This window comes from Podarcis erhardii, assembly GCF_964252035.2.
Source record: "Podarcis erhardii genome assembly, chromosome: 12".
Taxonomy (NCBI): Eukaryota; Metazoa; Chordata; class Lepidosauria; order Squamata; family Lacertidae; genus Podarcis; species Podarcis erhardii.
In genome coordinates this window covers 1,168,222-1,187,060 of record NC_138513.1, presented here as the reverse complement: position 1 = coordinate 1,187,060, position 18,839 = coordinate 1,168,222, and the positions used below count along the sequence as shown (strand labels likewise).

Genomic DNA, 18,839 nt, shown 5'->3' with positions numbered 1-18,839 from the left:
GCTGCCTTTTGGATTACAATATCTCTTTTGGAATTCTTTTTGAAATTCAGTCCCTGAGGCTGTGATCCGTTTCTTTTTTGTTGCAGATGGTGAATCAGAAAGGAAGAATGAGGGAGACCAAATCTACACAATGGAGAAGCGGTATCAATATTTGGAGCGTATAGAAAGCTTCAGAAGAATTCATACAGGGGAGAAACCCTATCAGTGCTTGGAATGTGGAAAGAGCTTCAGTCGGAAGGATCATCTCACTCTTCATCAAAGAATTCATACAGGGGAGAAACCATATCAGTGCTTGGAATGTGGAAAGAGCTTCATTCAGAAATCCTATCTCCGTTCCCATCAAAGAATTCACAGCGTGGAGAAACCCTATAAGTGCTTGGAATGTGGAAAGAGCTTTGCTTGGAAGGTCAATCTAACAGCCCATGAAAGAATTCATACAGGGGAGAAACCATATCAGTGCTTGGAATGTGGAAAGAGCTTCAGTTGGTACTACAATCTCAGTTCTCATCAAAGAACTCACGGCAAGGACAAATCGTATCAGTGCATGAAATGTGGAAAGAGCTTCAGTCGGAAGGATAATCTCAATCTTCATCAAAGAATTCATACAGGGGATAAACCATATCAGTGCTTGGAATGCGGAAAGAGCTTCATTCGGAAATCCTATCTCCGTTCCCATAAAAGAACTCACAGTGTGGAGAAACCCTATAAGTGCTTGGAATGTGGAAAGAGCTTTGCCTGTAAGGTCAGTCTAACAGCCCATGAAAGAATTCATACAGGGGAGAAACCATATCAGTGCTTGGAATGTGGAAAGAGCTTCATCCGGAAGATATGTCTCACAGGCCATCAAAGAACTCACAGCAAGGAGAATCCCTATAAGTGCATGAAATGTGGAAAGAGCTTCAGTCAGAAGCATCATTTCACTCTTCATCAAAGAATTCATACTGGAGAGAAACCATATCAGTGTTTGGAATGTGGAAGGAGCTTCACCCGGGAAGACAGTCTGACTTCCCATCAAAGAATTCATACAGGGGAGAAATTATATCAGTGCTTGGAATGTGGAAAGAGGTTCAGTCAGAGTGCCCATCTCACAACCCATCAAAGAATTCATACAGGGGAGAAACCATATCAGTGTTTGGAATGTGGAAAGAGCTTCATCCAGAAAAGAAGTCTCACAGGCCATAAAACAATTCATACAGGGGAGAAACCATATCAGTGTTTGGAATGTGGAAAGAGCTTCATCCAGAAAAGAAGTCTCACATCCCATCAAACAACTCATACAGCGGAAAAGGCATTTCAGTGCTTGGAATGTGGAAAGAGCTTCATTCGGAAGGAAAGTCTGACTTCCCATCAAAGAATTCATACAGGGGAAAAACCGTATAAGTGCTTGCAATGTGAAAAAAGCTTCAGTCAGAAGAGCAGTCTCACTTCCCATGAAAGAAGTCACAGCGAGAAGAAAGCATATCAGTGCATGGAATGTGGGAAGAGCTTTAGCCGGAAGGATTGTCTGGTTTCACATCAAAGAACTCATACAGGGGAGAAGCCCTTTGAGTGCTTGGAATGTGGGAAGAGCTTCATTCAAAGAGCAGGTCTCGTGTACCATCAAAGAATCCATACAGGGGAGAAGCTGTTTGAGTGCTTGGAATGTGGGAAGATCTTCACTCATAAAGCAGATCTCATGCGGCATCAAAGAATCCATACAGGGGAGAAGCCCTTTGAGTGCTTGGAATGTGGAAAGAGATTCAGTCAGAGAATTGGTCTCGTGTCACATCAAAGAATCCATACAGGGGAGAAGCCCTTTGAGTGCTTGGAATGTGGGAAGAGCTTCACTCATAAAGCAGATCTCATGCGGCATCAAAGAATCCATACAGGGGAGAAGCCCTTTGAGTGCTTGGAATGTGGGAAGAGATTCAGTCAGAGAATTGGTCTCATGCGGCATCAAAAAATCCATACAGGGGAAAAGCCCTTTGAGTGCTTGGAATGTGGGAAGAGATTCAGTCAGAGAATTGGTCTCGTGTCCCATCAAAGAATCCATACAGGGGAGAAGCCCTTTGAGTGCTTGGAATGTGGGAAGAGATTCAGTCAGAGAATTGGTCTCATGCGGCATCAAAAAATCCATACAGGGGAGAAGCCCTTTGAGTGCTTGGAATGTGGGAAGAGATTCAGTCAGAGAATAGGTCTCGTGTCACATCAAAGAATCCATACAGGGGAGAAGCCCTTTGAGTGCTTGGAATGTGGGAAGAGCTTCACTCATAAAGCATCTCTCATGCAGCATCAAAGAATCCATACAGGGGAGAAGCCCTTTGAGTGCTTGGAATGTGGGAAGAGCTTCACTCATAAAGCATCTCTCATGCAGCATCAAAGAATCCATACAGGGGAGAAGCCATTTCAGTGTTTGGAATGTGGAAAGAGCTTCACCCAGAAGTTAAATCTAAGTTTCCATCAAAGAATTCATACAGGTGAAAAGCCATTTCAGTGCTTGGAATGTGGAAAGAGCTTCAGTCGGTACTCCCATCTCAGTTCGCATCAAAGAACTCACAGCAAGGATAAACCATATCAGTGCATGGAATGTGGAAAGAGCTTCGCTTGGAAGGTCAATCTAACAGCCCATGAAAGACTTCATACAGGGGAGAAATCGTATGAGTGCTTGGAATGTAAAAAAAGGTTCAGTCAGAGTGCCCAGCTCTCCGTCCATCGAAGAATTCACACAGGGGACAAATGATACCAGTGCTCAGAATGTGGAAAGAGCATCATTCGAAGCGCAATATTTTTCCCCACCCGAGGGCATAGCCTCGTAAGGCTACAGAACAATGGCAAGAGAAGCTGATGAGTTGGCAGAGTTGGCAAAGCTAACAGATAAACTGTCAGGGAAAAGACAATAGTGACTTTGAAAAAGAATGGGAACCTTTTACGTCATATCTGCAGAAACAACAACAAAAAGAGTCATTGGCATGATTTAAATAAACATTTGCAATTTTTTTTACAAAAATAGGAAACCTAATATGAGAGTATAGAAGTAAATATAAACAGCAGAATGTAATATAAGATGTAATAAACTAGTGATGGAAGTTGGGGGAAGTCCACAGGGAAGGGGAAAATTGAAATCCGAATGTAATGTAATGATTATAGACATTGTTAAAAAATAAAAATCTAAAATAAATGATTAAAAAAATAGAATTCATACAGCGGAGAAGCCATATAAGAGCTTCAGTTGGAAGAGAAGTCTCACTTCACATGAAAGAACTCACAGGGAGGAGACACCATATAAGGGCTTGGAATGTGGGAAGAGCTTTGCCCAGAAGACAAGTCTCACAGCCCATGGAAGAATTCCCACAGGGGACAAAGCCTAACGGTGCTCAGAATGTGGACGGAGCTTCGGTCAGAGAGCCCAACTCACTTCCCATTAAAGGATGCCTATTAGGAGAGGCATAGAAACAGAGAATTGTTTGGAGTGCTGGAGTGTCTGCTGAAGCATGCCTGACAAATAGTCGTTCAACCTCTGGTGATGAACCTGCAAGGAAGGAGAGGTCACCATCAGAATTTTCTTCCTGATGTGTAGCCATTTGGATCCTACCCTCTGGAGCAGCAGAAAACAAGCTTGCTCCATCTTCCATGTGACCCTTGATCATCTTGGTTACCCTCCTCTGTGCATGTTCTAGCTTGTCAATATCCTTCTTAAATTGTGGTGCCCAAAACTGGACACAGAACTCTGATGGAGTCTAACCAACTTGGAATACAGCGTGACTATTTCTTCCCTCAATCCAGACACTACACTTCGGTTGTTGCAGCCTAGAATAGCATCAGCTTTGTCTGCTGCTGCTGCACTGCACTGCTGAAGAGGAGAAGGGAGAGTGGAAGAATGAAAAGCCTTTGAGTGGTACATGGGTGTTCTATCCAAGGGAAACTGACTACCGCACCAGCCGGAGAACTTCCTTAGTGCTCAGGTCCCCAGCTGTCAGGAAGGGAAGGCAGGATCAGCACCAGGGAGAGGATCGGAGGAGTGTGCTTCAAGGCCACAGCTAGAAAGCCAGCAGCAGAGGGAGAACATCCATGTTGTCTTGTGTGAAAACAACTCAAGTAAAAGCCTCACTATTTTGGAATCTCAACTCTCATGGATAGTAATGGGGTTACCAATTCTCCTACTTGGGCTCAAGCAACTAAGTTTATGGAGGATTTTTTCCAAGAGCTTTGGACACATTGGGAAGGACTCTAGCAAATTCATCAGGTAATAGCCAGTCAAGGGTGAATGCCTTTATACTTATCTACTGTCATGTATTTTGACCAAACTGCGGGAGGCAGTGGAAGACAGAAGTGCCTGGCGTGCTCTGGTCCATGGGGTGACGAAGAGTCAGACACGACTAAACAACTACAACACTGTCATGTATTAAATACTGGAAACTCATTGTTGGTCTTAATTTTCCGACGTGACCTTAGAATATGCACATACAGCCCCTTTGGTGGGCTGGAGAATACTAGGATCAAAATATTTGAAATCCCAGGTGACTCTAGAAACAACAAAGTCATTTAGAAAGATATGGAACATATTGCCTAATAAAAATAAAGTTGATCTATACTTGCATGCCAAACTCGCCCTGTGGGGAAACCCCATAGTAAAAATTGCTAAAAAGATGGTACTATGGAAAATTTGAGTGGAAACAGGTGTATTGACTCTGGAGCAAGTGATAGATGAGGAATGTTATAGTTATGCTGCTCAAAGACAAAAATATCATCTACCAGTTGGGGCCCGGAGGCAATATCTTCAGTTACAACATCTCCTAACTGGTCTCCTTGGGCCAGGAGCTTTCTCAGTTTCTGAGACATGTGAGATACTGGAACAACTGAGCAATTCACTTGAAACTAGAAAGCCAGGAATTACTTTTTATAGGTGGAAGTTTATCTACAGAAACATTGTAAAATTAAGGAATGTTAGAAGGATGTTGGAATGAAGTTATGTGGTTTTAGCAGAAAGGATGTAAAGGATTAAGTAAAAATGGATTGTTAATTGGTGAAAGAAAAGAATGTAAAATTATAGTATGTTAAGATAAATTATTAGGATAAAAACAAAGATGGAAAGGATTTGCTGAAATATCTAATTGAACTAGAATACAAAAAAGGGAGGTGTGAGGAAGTCAAGGAAACAAGCAAATGAGCAAGTTATGGGAAGGTTTGATTTGTTTTTCCCCCCTCTTAACTGTTTATATTTTTCTGTGTGTTTTCCCCCCTTTTTGTTTGTTTGTATCTATTGTGATGTATTGTCTTGTTTTTTCTTGCTTAATTTACTGTTTTCTTTTTGTAACCTTTAAAACTGGAATAAATATTATTAAAAAAAAAAAGGAATTACTTTTTATACCTACCTACTAACAATAAAGGGACGCGGGTGGCGCTGTGGGTTAAACCACAGAGCCTAGGACTTGCCGATCAGAAGGCGGTTCGAATCCCCGTGACAGGGTGAGCTCCCATTGCTCAGTCCCTGCTCCTGCCAACCTAGCAGTTCAAAAGCATGTCAAAGTGGAAGTAGATAAATAGGTATCACTCTGGCGGGAAGGTAAACGGCCTTTCCCTGTGCTGCTCTGGTTTGCCAGAAGCGGCTTAGTCATGCTGGCCACATGACCCGGAAGCTGTACGCTGGCTCCCTCAGCCAATAAAGTGAGATGAGCACCGCAACCCCAGAATTGGCCATGACTGGACCTAATGGTCAGGGGTCCCTTTACCTTTTACTAACAATAAATAGGTTTGATATGTAGTCCTTAAGGAATGATTGGAATAAAGAATGAGAAATGTCAATATTATCTGGACGGTGGGAACGTATTTTAGAATCTGTTGGACTCCACATAGAGGTCTGTATAAAAAGGATTTGCTAAGGTTGCATTATGCTGGAGATGTGGTAAGGACAATGTCTCCCTGAAACATTGGTTTATAGCCTCTTGGGCTTGCCATTCAGAAGGCTGGTGGTTCAAATCCACTTGACAGCGGTGAGCTCCTATTGCTCTGTCCCAGCTTCTGCCAACCTAGCTGTTTGAGAGCATACTGGTGCAAGCAGATAAAGAGGTACCACTGCGGCGGGAAGGTAAAGGGCGTTTCCGTGCGCTCTGGCTTCCGTCATGGTGTTCCATTGCTCCAGAAGCGGTTCAGTCATTCTGGCCACGTGACCAGGAAAAGCTGTATGCAGACAAAAGCCATCTCCCTCAGCCTGAAGCGAGATGAGCGCCACACCCCATAGTTGTCTTTGACTGGACCTAACTGTCCAGGGGTCCTTTACCTTTTAATATACCTAACAGTACTAGGGTTTGGGAGAAAGTGCTGGTTTGTATAATTATGGCCGATCAGAAGAAACTAAAATTTTCTGCAGAGAATATTTTTGTGAACTAGATACCTACTATATGCAAGTTAACGGGACAATGAAAATGGTAGCTAACCCTCTGAGGCATCTGTAGACCAGTGGATTACAGTGGCAGAGGTGTCTTCCTGGGCGTCCAGGATCAGGCCCCAGAAGACTGGAAGGAAGGAAGGGGGTGGGACAGGGACGCTGGCTTGAAGGGGTGGGACCCCCCCTACATCCACCCCCTTCAACCCCCCCATCCTTCAACTCGCCAGGCCCGCAGCCTTGCGGGGAAGGGCGATCCGTGAACGGGACTCAGCTGCACGTGGGATCTGGTTCCTTCTTGTCTGGTTTTGGCTACAGCCAATCAGGAGGCGAGGATGGGGATGAAAGGAGATGCAGCCCGGGAGGGGGGGGGGCACGCTTCCCCTGCAAGCTTTTTCTGGCCAAGGGAGAGACCAGCTCAGATCCCCCAAAACACAGCATCTGGGGGGGGGGCAGCAATGCGCGGGGCTCCTCCTGCGCTCCGGCTGTGGAGGAAGAAAACGCAGAGAGAGGGGGGGGGATGTGCTTGGGATGTTTGGCTTGCAAAGGGTTAAAAGAAACTGAGCCGAATTCCTAGAGAGGAGAGAACAGAAGGGGGGGGGGGGACAGGTCTTCCAGAACCAAAGCCCCTCCCTCCCCCCTCCCTAGTCACTTCCTGCAAGGGGGGGGCGGGCGGTGGATGTTTTGTGTTTCTCCTTTGCCAGCTTTGCTGCCTGGGTGGCTCCTGCTGCAATCGGGTGAGTCTCCTCTCTCTCTCCTCCCTTTGGGGGTCCCAGGGCTGCAGGCGAGGGTGCAGGGGGGCCGTGTCCAGGTCATGCGTGCCCCCCAGGATTCTGCACCCCCTCCTTGCTCCCTGCAAAGCCGGGGGGGCGGCGGGTGGTTTTGCAGGAGGGCTGCAACCCTGTTCTTCCTTTACAGTAAACTGGCGTCTTACAGATTGAGGTTGAATCCTGACAAGACAGTAGTACTGTTTTTGGGGGAAAGGAGGCGGGCAGGTGTGGAGGACTCCCTGGTCCTGAATGGGGTACCTGTGCCCCTGAAGGACCAGGTGTGCAGCCTGGGAGTCATTTTGGACTCACAGCTGTCCATGGAGGCGCAGGTCAAATCTGTGTCCAGGGCAGCTGTCTGCCAGCTCCATCTGGTATGCAGGATGAGACCCTCCCTGCCTGCGGACTGTCTCGCCAGAGTGGTGCATGCTCTGGTTATCTCCCGCTTGGACTACTGCAATGGGCTCTACGTGGGGCTGCCTTTGAAGGTGACCCGGAAACTACAACTAATCCAGAGTGCTGCAGCTAGACTGCTGACTAGGAGCAGCCGCCAAGACCATATAACACCGGTCTTGAAAGACCTACATCGGCTCCGAGTACCTTTCCATGCACAATTCAAAGTGTTGGTGCTGACCTTGAAAGCCCTAAACGGCCTCGGTCCAGTATATCTGAAGGAGGGCCTCCACCCCCATCGTTCTACCCGGACACTGAGGTCCAGCGCCGAGGGCCTTCTGGCGGTTCCCTCACTGCGAGAAGCCAAGGTATGGGGAACCAGACAAAGGGCCTTCTCGGTGGTGGCGCCCACCCTGTGGAACGCCCCACCACCAGATGTCAATGAGAACAACAACTACCAGACTTTTAGAAGACATCTGAAGGCAGCCCTGTTTAGGGAAGCTTTTAATGTTTGATGTATTACAGTATTTTAATATTTTTTTGGAAGCTGCCCAGAGTGGCTGGGGAAACCCAGCCAGATAGGCAGGGTACAAATAGATTATTATTATTATTATTATTATTATTATTATTATTATCATTATTATAGCAAACGCTGCTCACCGCTTTGTGGGGAAACAATGGCTTTCACCCCCCCAGACTTGAGTTTGCTGCCATAGCAGAGGAGTCTCCTGGGGGTCCAGAGCCCCGTCTAGTCCTCTTGAGTCTCAGTCAGTCAGGCTGGAGTCAGTCTTCGCCCCTCTTGGGGGAGGAGAAAGAGCAGGGAGGAGGGGGGGCTGGGCCAGGGAGGGGTCAGGGCCCCCCTGCAGGAGTGGGGGGTCTCTTCCTGCTTGGGGGAGGAGGCGGGGTGGATCCAGAATGTGTCCTTTTATTGAAAATGCATCTCTGGGTTATTTGTGGGGCTGAGGAATTTGTTCATTCCCCCCTCCCCATATAGTCCAGCCCCCCACAAGGTCTGAGGGACGGTGGACCGGCCCCCTGCTGAAAAAGGTTGTTGACCCCGGTTTAGGCTTTATCTCCCCCACCCCATGTGTAGCGGATTCACCCCACCAGCTGCCCCCCATTAAATATAGCAGACCCACCTCATGGTACGCCAATTACACCCCCCAGTCTCTCCTCCCCCCCCATGCTCCTTCTCCCCACCTCGTCTGGTTCCACAGCCGCGACTTCTCCTCCGCCAGCAAGAAAAGATGGATGAGGCGGTCTTGCCAGAATCCCTCCGCCATCTGTGAGACAGAAAGGTGAATGAGAAGTCAGAGGTGGAGCTGTGCATGGCGAACGAGAGAGGGGCCACAGAAAAAGCCTCACGTGCCGAGGGCATTTGGACATTGGCAGCCATTAATCTTATTTTAGTTCTGTGACAATTGATGCACCCTGCTTTGGGCTCTTGGATCCCACCAATGACCATCAACTAAGAAAGGAGTGGATTCACCCCGCTAACTGCCCCCCATGAAATATAGAGGACCCACCGCTTGGCAGGCCAATTACACAAATTTCTGCAATTTCCCACAGGCTACCTTGTGAGGATCTTGTGTGAGAGGAAACTTAGTGATTTAGAGTCTTAGGAAACAGCTGAACGAACAAGAACAGTTTTATTTACAAAAGAAGAGGTCAATGAAACAAATTTGGGGTCAGGAGATGCGTTCTTTCAAATAAAAGTTGACTTATTACTTAAACTAAATACATAGATGTCACAGCTTTTCTTAAACTTCAGTTGCTAAAAGCTCACTTGTTGCACTTCAGTTGGAAGTTCAGGTTTCTACCATAGGAGGTAAAAGAATTAACTCGGTTTCTGTTCATTTACTTAGTTATGAGCAGGGTTACACTTAAATACTTTTAATACAGCGCAGCTTCCTTCTCAGCCTAATACTTTGGTTCCTGAGCGAGGGGCATTTTCCCTCCCCCATCCGCCTCTCTCTTAGTCATCCCACTCCTGAGGGATTTCCCACAGACCCAGGGGATCCTCTCAGGCCTTGTTATTCATTGGGGGGGGTCTCCTTTTCCTAGCAGATCTCTCCCCTCCTGACTGGAAGGAGACCCTGGTTTAGTCCGTCTTCACACAGCTTCTCCCTCTCCTGCCTCCTCAGACTCAGCCCTCCAGATTAATTCCTGCCTCCATACTCTCCCCAGACCCTCCACTGGGTCTTCTTCCTCTCTAAGCTGTGAGACTCCTTCTTTTGGCTAGAGAGATTCTCCCCAGATCAGAGCCAGTTCTCCCTCAGGAAAGAGCCTCTCCGAATAATAATAATAATAATAATAATAATAATAATAATAATAATAATAATACCCCTCTCCCCTCTCTGATCAGGCCCTGCCCACTCTCTCCCTCAGAAAGGGCTCCTCGGATTTTCCCTCCAAAAGGGCTGGCAGCCAATCAGAGAGAGAGAGGCTCCCGCCCTCTGCTGGAACCTCACTGCACCCCCACACTCTGCTCTGGCTCTGAGGGAAAATACCTCATGAATCATAGAATCATAGAGTTGGAAGAGACCACAAGGGCCATCTAGTCCAACCCCCTGCCAAGCAGGAAACATGGGTTGAAGCAAAAGGAGAAAACTAAGAATAAGAAAGGATATAGATAAATTGACCGAGTCTTCTCTTGTCATTTGTATTTCACAATTAGTTTACAGGAATATCTGCAACATATGGTTCATTATTAGAGGTCAGCACCTGAGATTGAGGCAAATGCTCAAAACTGCAGATTCCAAACACACACACACACACACACACACACACACAGACACACAGCCGTTTCTGGAAGGTCTGTGTGTAACATGAGGCTTCTCCTTTTCCTTTTTTGAAAAAGAAAGTTCAGAGTCTGGGCTGTGTTGCAGTCCAGCCCTGGTTCCTAATAAGATTCTGGGAACTTTTTTCTTTTCCTGGCTGTGTATCAATTTCATAACAAAACAATGTATTTGCTTTGTAAAAGTTGCAAACGCCTCTGCAACTTCCCTGTTTCCTGCAAATTTTGCATGGTAATTTCCCTTCTAGAAGGCGTAGATCAGACACCCGCAAATTCGGCCCTCCAGATGTTTTAGGACTACAATTCCCACCATACCTGACCACTGGTCCTGCTAGCTAGGGATGATGGGTGTTGGAGTCCCAAAACATCTGGAGGGCCGAGTTTGGAGGTGTCTGGCCTAGATGCTGGCTTCTCCTTTTCCTTTTTTGAAAAAGAAAGTTCAGAGTCTGGGCTGTGTTGCAGTCCAGCCCTGGTTCCTAATAAGATTCCGGGAATCTTTTTCTTTTCCTGGCGGTGTAACAATTTCATAACAGAACAATGTATTTGCTTTATAGGATTTGCAAAGGCCTCTACTTAGGAAAGACAGAACTTGGCAGTAGGACCAAGAGCTTTCTTCCGATCGCTTGGGCGATTCCACAGAGCCCAGATGGATGGGTCAGACTCTGCTGGCCCTGAAGCAGGAAGAGGCCATGCCACCCAAACTGGGAGCAGTGGGGGATTCTGGGAAAGCTCCATGCAGAAGATCCTGGGTGAGGAGGACATTGTCCGCTCTGATGTGCAGAGCCAGCAGTTCAGGCAGTTCTGCTACCAGGAGGCCAAAGGACCTCGAGAGGTTTGCAGGCGACTCCACCACCTTGACCGTCAGTGGCTGAAGCCAGAAAGGCACACGAAAGCTCAGATGCTGGACCTGGTGATCTTGGAGCAGTTCCTGGCTGTCCTTCCTCCGGAGATGGAGAGCTGGGTGAGGGAATGTGGAGCGGAGACCAGTTCCCAGGCGGTGGCCCTGGCCGAAGGATTCCTCCTGAGTCAGGCAGAGGAGAGGAAGCAGGCAGAGAGAAAGCAGGTGAGAGAGACTTTCCTCTGGATATTCCCAAGGGGCTCTGAACATGAGAGAGAGTATCCCAAAATTCTCTCTTAATCCCCCAATCTATTTTTGGAAAGCCTCCAAGGAATGAGATTGGGTACCCCTAAAGCTTTTGCCTCTCCATTCTTTGCTTCCAATCCCTTTTGCCCTTTCAGGGAAAGATTATCTTTGCAGAAACGGGCCTGGATTCCTCTGAGGCAGAGATGACTCCATTGGACACCAAAGAGAGACCACTGGGTAAGGAGGAAGGAGGGTTTTTTCCCATTTGGTCACACATTCTGTAGATTTTGCCACTAATCTGTGGGGAGGACACTAGGGGCCAAGAGCCCAAAGTGGGGACATGTATTTTTAGCTAGCTAAGATACAAATGTCAAAATGCACTCAGTAGGTGAGACTTTTTTACAGGCCCCCCTGTAGTTAGAGATGCACTGCTTCACCTCTAAGAGAAGCATGTGAAAATGGCCTGGCACTTACCTTTGTCTCTCACAGGTGACAGAATGATGCTGGCCAGAGATGCTTATCCATCTTTGCATGAAGGCAGAGATGCAGCAGCCATGGAACCAGATCAGGTAGGGAGAATGAAGGATTGTGGGGGAAAGAGGCTGTGAGATGGGGCAGCCAGGCTTCTGTTGCTCTTGGCTCCTTTGAAAACTGCCTTTAGCCATGGCTGTAAAGCCCATTCCAAGAGGCTTTTGTGCTGAGAATGATGAACAACCACCTCACCTTAACTAGCCCCCTGAATGTTGCTAGTATTAATTATCAGCAGCTTCAGTTTCATTTTAAAGTTTATCATTTAATGCTAAAATAGGCTTCTAAGCAGTTGGAAAATCATAAAATAACAGTGGCCAGTGGCTCACCAGCCCCACCAGTTCCACTAAATGGCTTTTCCTTCTCCTTCCCCTCCCTGTGACATTGTGAAGGTTTCTCCCTCCAGAAGAGTAGACAGGGAGAGCAAAGAGGGAAACTGGAATGTTTGAGCAGACAGAATGATCTGAAGAACACCATTTGGAGTTCCACCCATTCCCCCAAATATGAATACCAGTAATTAAAATACACAATAAAACAGTTTTGTTAAAAAGTTTAAATATGCATCCATAATTAAAATGTAAAGTAAAACAATTCCATTAAAACAAAACAGTAACGAACAGGCAGAAAACAACAGAGCAATGTGTAGTAGATAATCTGTATGTTGTCTAAGAAGGGGACATTTCCCTTTTTATTTTAGGGTCTGGTGGGCTTTGGAGATGTAGCTGTTCATTTTGCAGACGAGGAGTGGGCGTTGCTGGATCCTGACCAGAGAGCTCTGCATAAGGAAGTCATGGAGGAGAATTGTGGGATTATGGACTCTCTCGGTAAGGCTCCCTGTTGGGTCATGATACCTGTTTTGAAATTCAATGGGTATCTCTGTGTCACTAACCTGCAATGTTTTGATGGAGCTAAAACAATAACACCACCAAGAGCATCTGGGATTCCGATACCCCCACAGTGAATCGTGAATAGAGTTATCCTCCAGTTTTGCCTTTTTTATCCTGGTTGGTCTGAACTGCCTAGTCCTTTAGAAATTCAGGCTTCAGATATCTTATGGAAATTGAAGTAGCTTCTGTCAGGGTTTTCTGTTTCTTTTCTGCTTCTGTTAGTGTTTGGTTGACCAAAGTGATGTCTAACATTGGATATGGTGCAAACTCCATTATTGGGCCAGAAAAGAGCCAGGCTTTTCAAATCTGTCTCATGGACTGGCTGGATACAGAGCAATAGTGGGAGGAAGCAGCAGGGGGAGTCTGTGGAAGAGAAAAGTCCAGAAGCAGAAGCTGAGGAAGAGAATTATGCTGGTGAAGAAGCCAGGGTGTCTCCCCCTCCTGCTGTGACAAGCTCCTCTTCCCCCCCTCATCTTCCTAAACCAGAAGAGGTATGAAGGGGGAGGAGCAGAGACAATTCCACCGGCGGAGTCTCAGATCGCTTGGGAAGGATCCAGGAGAAGAGGGGGCTTAGTCCGTTGTGGGAAGGCAGGGACCTTCAGTTCTCATAACTGTATTATAGGGGCAAGGTCAGTTTCTGGTTGACCAAAGAGATGACTGACGTTGGAATCATAGAATCTTAGACTCTTAGAGGCATAGGGACAAGACCTACTAGAAAGTGTTGCTGTGTTTGTAAGGCCTGACACTACTGAGCAGGCTGCTTCTTCTCTTAAAGAGTTAACTTCACTTACTCCATGTGATTTATTGCTAATGCATTCCTGACACTCAGGTTCCCAGAAATATGTTCATTAATGGCCGTCAACAAAAGCAGTGAAGCCTGTTGTAAGACCTTACTTTTAATTGCCTTCAGTTCTGCCTTCTTCCCAAGCATTAATTAGCATTATTCAATAATTGAGGGCTGCGTTTCTCGCTGAGGCTGTGATCCGTTTCTCTCTTTGTTGCAGGTCGTGATGAATTGGAAATTAATAATGAGGGAGACCAGGAAAATGTCTACACAATAGAGAAGGGAAATAAATATTCTGAGTGTGAAGGTAACTTCAGTCAAAGGTCCCATTTCATTTCCTCGAAAAGAAATCCCTTTGGGAAGAAATCCTATCAGTGCTTGAAATGTGAAAAGAGCTTTAGTCATAGGGCTAATCTCACAGCCCATCAAAGAATCCACACAGGGGAGAAACCATATCAGTGCTTGGAATGTGGTAAGAACTTCGCTTGGAAGGAAAGTCTCACTTGTCATCAAAGAATTCATACAAGGGAAAAACCCTATCAATGCATGGAATGTGGAAAGAGCTTCACCTGGAAGGAAACTCTAACTTCACATCAAAGAATTCATACAGGGGAGAAACCATATCAGTGCTTGGAATGTGGAAAGAGCTTCAGTCGTAACTCCCAACTCATTTCCCATCAAAGAACACACAGTGGAGAGAAACCGTATCACTGCCTGGAATGTGGGAAGAGCTTTAGTCAGTGTGCCATTCTTAGGGTGCATCAAAGAATTCATACAGGAGAGAAGCCATTTCAGTGTTTGGAATGTGGAAAGAGCTTCACCCAGAAGTTAAATCTCAGTTTCCATCAAAGAATTCATACAGGGGAGAAACCATTTCAGTGCTTGGAATGTGGAAAGACCTTCAGTCGGAACTCCCATCTCAATTCCCATAAAAGAACTCATAGCGAAGAGAAACCATATCAGTGCATGGAATGTGGAAAGAGCTTCACCTGGAAGGAAAGTCTCACTTCCCATCAAAGAATTCATACAGGGGAGAAACCATATAAGTGCTTGGAATGTAGAAAGAGCTTCACCCAGAAGGAAAGTCTTGCAGCCCATCAAAGAATTCATGCAATTGAGAATCCATATCAGTGCACTGAATGTGGAAAGAGCTTCAGTCAGAGTTCCAACCTCATGTCCCATCAAAGAATTCATACAGGGGAGAAGCCTTATCAGTGCTTGGAATGTGGAAAGAACTTCAGTCAGAACACCCATCTCACAGCTCATCAAAGAATTCATACAGGTGAGAAGCCTTATCAGTGCTTGGAATGTGGAAAGAGCTTCAATCAGCGGTCCAATCTCATGGCGCATGAAAGAATTCATACAGGGGAGAAACCATATCACTGCTTGCAATGTGGGAAGAGCTTCAGTCAGCAAGTCAATCTCACTTCACATCAAAGAATGCATACCAGGACAATCATAGAATCATAGAAACGTAGAATTCTATAGTTGGAAGGGGCTCCAAGGGCCATCTATTCCAACCTCTTGTAATGCTGTAATTTCAACTGAAGCATGCAAGACAGATAGCCATCCAACCTCCGCTTAAGAACCTGCAAAGAAGGAGAATCCACAGTCTTCCAAGGAGTCGGTCCCACTGTCAAACACCTCCTACTCTCAGATGGTTCTACCTGACGTTTACTCAGAACCTCCTTTTTTTGTAACTTGAAGCCATTGATTAGGGCCCTACCCTCCAGAGCAGGAGAATATGAGCTTGCCCCACCTTCAATGTGGCAGCCGTTTCAATATTTCAAGATAGCTATCAGACTTTCTCTCAATCTCCTCTTTTCCAGGCTTAACATACTGAATCCAGCCATTCCTCATAAAACTTTGTTTTTCTGAGCCTTGATCATCTTGGTCACCCTCCTCTGCACATGCTCCAGCTTGTCAATATCCTTCTTAACTTGTGGTGCCCAAACCTGGACACAGAATTCTAGGTGGAGTCTGACCAAGTTAGATTCAAGCATGACTTCCTTCTATCCAGGCACTATACTTCTGTTGATGCAGCCTAGAATAGCATTTCCTTTTCTTTCTTTCTTTTTGCTGGTGCTGCATCTCACTGCTGAATAAGAGAAGTGAGAGTGGAAGAATAAAAAGCCTTGGAGTGGCACATGGGTATTCTATAGCACCCAGATCCCCAGTTCTCAGGAAGGGGATCAGCAACATGGAGAAGGACCAAGGAGTGGTCAAGACCACAGCTAGAGACCCTGCCGTGGAAGCAGAACATACAAGTTGTCTCAGCAGTGGCCTGGAGTTACCAATGGATCTGGCTCGCTATTCGCTGACTTGAGGACCCACCCCCTGAATGCCACACCTGGGCAGGTAAGGGCCAGTGACTCCTCATTCCTTTTCCCCTATCACCTTCCACTTTAGCTATGTCACACATTCATCGCTTTATACAAGTTATATAATAAATTTAAAGTCTGAAGTTAATTCGTTATAAGTTATGAAAATCTAATGAAATTTTTAAGAAAGAAAGAAAGAAAGAAAGGTGTCTGATCATGGCTCTTTCAGACCTTGCCTACTGTGCAAAGCTAACATTTACATTCATTGCTCCACCTGCTTTTATCTCTGGTCCTCCCCATCACTCACATGTGGCCCCTGGAAGGTTCCTCAGAAGGGAATGTGGCTCTTGGGCTGAGAAAGGAATGGAAGAGAAAATGCTAGGCAGGCTAGCTAGCTGTCTGGCCGTTAACCCCCTACTGCCAATGAAGTTATGAAGACTGAATCAGAATGCTGGTCCATGCAGCCCAGTGGAGTCTGCTATGGCAGGAAGCAGCTCTCCAGGGTCTTGGGCAAAGAGAGGTCTACCCCAGCACTGTCCCATGATGTTCTTCACTGGAGGCGCAGGGGGACCTACCATCTGGGGAAGCAGAAAGTGAGCTTGCTCCATCTTCCAGGCGACAACCCTTTAAGGTGGGTTTCATATCACCTCTCAGCTTTCTCTTCTCCAGGCCAAACCTTCTCAGCTCCTTCAACTGTTCCTCACAAGGGTCTGAACTGTCAGTGACTTGCCAGAAATGAGAACATAACATAAGAACCTAGAGGGAGCCTGCTGGATCAGGCCAGTGGCCCATGTAGACCAGCACCACGTCCTCGCAGTGTCCAACCAGATGTCCATAATGGGAAACCCGCAAGCGGAACATAAGCCCAGCCTTCCCTCCTGTGGTTTTCAGCAAATGGTATTCAGAAGCATCATTGCCACTGACTGTTTGGCACCAGGAAAGTCCTCCTTCACACAGCACAGAGTTAAACCATGGAACTGTCTTGCCCAGGAAACCCAGCCAGATGGGCGGGGTATAAATAATAAAATTAATTATTATTATTATTATTAGCTTCTTCCCTTGAGGGGATCTGGTTGGCCCCTGTGAGAAGACATGAGATTTTCCTACATCCTTGTGTTAAGCTCTTCTTGTTACTGCATTGGCATTTTGTATTGACTGCTTATATGCTTAATACTGCTATCAACCACCCAACGCCCCCTGAGTCATGCATGGGATTCCAGGCGTCCTCACCCTCACCCAGGGTCTGTGCTCCTTTGGAGAACTGAAGACACAGCAGGGACTGTTAGAGCTTTAAGAAATTTCACCAAAAGATCACGAAGAAGATTGGACTGTACTGCATAGTAATCATGTTTTGTGCTCTTTATTCTGGTCTTCATTACAAAGGAAAGAGATGGGTGTTCCTATGGACCAAACGCTTAAAACAATCATAATTTTTAATGCAACTGGCAGGTGAAAAAAAAATTTCTGTCTTTCGCTAATGATTCTTTCCGTTTTTCATTGTATTATTCTTTCTCTTTTTCCTTTCTTTATCTTTAATATCCCTTTCTGTTTTTCTGTTTCTCTTGTTTTTCTTCTGTAGTTATAATCTTGTATCTTCTGCGGTTGTAATTTTACCGTATTATGGGAACATCTTAAAAAAAATTTATTTATCTATTTTAAAAGCCTCATCCTGGAGGGAAGGTGAATGCTCTCAAAAAGAACATCACATATTAATTTATATTCTGAGAGGAATTCCAGTTCATATATCTATAAAATATTTTCAGAAAATAAATTCTTTGTTTAGAAATTTTCTATTCCAATAATATATTTACAGAAAATGCAACTACAAATTAATAAGGAAGGATTCAGGATTCTGAATCTGGAGCTATATCTTCCTGCATGCTTACTGTTGTTATAAAAATTGCACCCCCATAAGGGATGTGTGGAGATAAACACACCCAAACCCACAGCTCCCCAAGCAGACATTTGACCAATGCAGTATGTTAGTAAAGGAAAACCGGTTCCTGAGCTGTCAAACAGAAATATTCCTAAATATTCAACAGTGCCACCTCCTAGGTCTGATAAGCAACCGCAATAGAACATTCAGAACACTTAGAAGGGGCCTCATAAAACGGGGGGGGGGCACCTATTTAGAGGAACCTTTCTATTCTTGGTGTTTTAAAGGGGGAAAGCTCTCACACTCGCTGAAATACAGTTAAATAAAGGTTTGTTTCTCACTTACTCACATGGCAAAGACCAAACTTCCCAATACAGGCATGAAGGACATGTGGAATATTCCTCCTAGCACATAGTCCCAGGAACTCTTACAATGGACTGGAGACTTCAGATCTCATGTATTCCCCCCCCCCCTCCAGCTCTAAGAGGAAGCATAATTGTATGCATCTTTGTAAATGTGAAATCAGCGAATAAATTTTGCTCAATATTTGAAAGGGTATGTTCTGAATGTAATCAACTTGTATTTTCTTTACACTGGAAAATTTATTAACACCTGGAATGTATTGATTTGAGCTGTGCCTTGTAAATTACCCTATCTGTTTGTACCACCTCTTGGTGACATAACCATGGCCTTTTTAGGGAGGTCACCTTGACCAAGGAACTGTTGGATATTTGCCATATCCAAACTCCCATAACCTATTGCGGTATCAACAGTCCACCACAGCCTGTTAGGAGTTTTCTTAGGCAATTCAAACTCTTTTCCTTGGGACCAGCATGCTTTCAAAGCAGAGTGAAGCATAGAGTGAAGAAAATAAAACACAGGAAACATCCAAAGTAGAGAGAAGTCTTTTAATAATAATAATAATAATAATAATAATAATAATAATAATTTATTATTTATACCCCGCCCATCTGGCTGGGCCTCCCCAGCCACTCTGGGCGGCTTCCATAGAAAGCAAAAATACAGTAAAATATCACACGT

General features: G+C 45.5%; 2 protein-coding genes and 1 long non-coding RNA gene across 12 annotated transcripts in view; all 3 read left to right on the top strand.

Annotated features, from left to right (window-relative positions):
• Positions 1–3,413, top strand: part of LOC309325884 (uncharacterized protein) — a 91,063-nt gene extending 87,650 nt beyond the window's left edge. For 8 of the 9 annotated variants that reach the window (XM_081834213.1, XM_081834210.1, XM_081834214.1 and 5 more), the window contains one exon: positions 87–3,413. In XM_081834213.1, coding sequence (XP_081690339.1) covers positions 87–2,719 — 2,633 coding nt within the window. In that variant the 3' untranslated portion in view covers positions 2,720–3,413. The remainder of the gene's footprint in view (positions 1–86) is intronic. The other variant, XM_081834216.1, reaches the window with a different exon arrangement.
• Positions 3,414–6,732: 3,319 nt separating this feature from the next.
• LOC309325937 (uncharacterized protein) lies at positions 6,733–15,755 on the top strand. 2 transcript variants are annotated; one of them, XM_081834343.1, is made up of 6 exons: positions 6,733–7,098; positions 10,873–11,381; positions 11,558–11,639; positions 11,892–11,971; positions 12,628–12,754; positions 13,822–15,755. In XM_081834343.1, the coding sequence occupies exons 2-6, from the start codon at positions 10,965–10,967 to the stop codon at positions 15,069–15,071; spliced, it is 1,956 nt and encodes a 651-aa protein (XP_081690469.1). In that variant the 5' UTR covers positions 6,733–7,098; positions 10,873–10,964; the 3' UTR covers positions 15,072–15,755. The 2 variants fall into 2 exon arrangements, with proteins under 2 accessions (XP_081690469.1, XP_081690470.1); XM_081834344.1 differs by lacking the exon at positions 6,733–7,098 and adding an exon at positions 10,125–10,237.
• A 6-nt stretch (positions 15,756–15,761) lies between these two features.
• On the top strand, positions 15,762–16,962 carry LOC309326133. Its single transcript, XR_014150188.1, has 2 exons — positions 15,762–15,959; positions 16,592–16,962. It is a non-coding gene; the product is annotated as an uncharacterized lncRNA (long non-coding RNA).
• Positions 16,963–18,839: the final 1,877 nt, after the last annotated feature.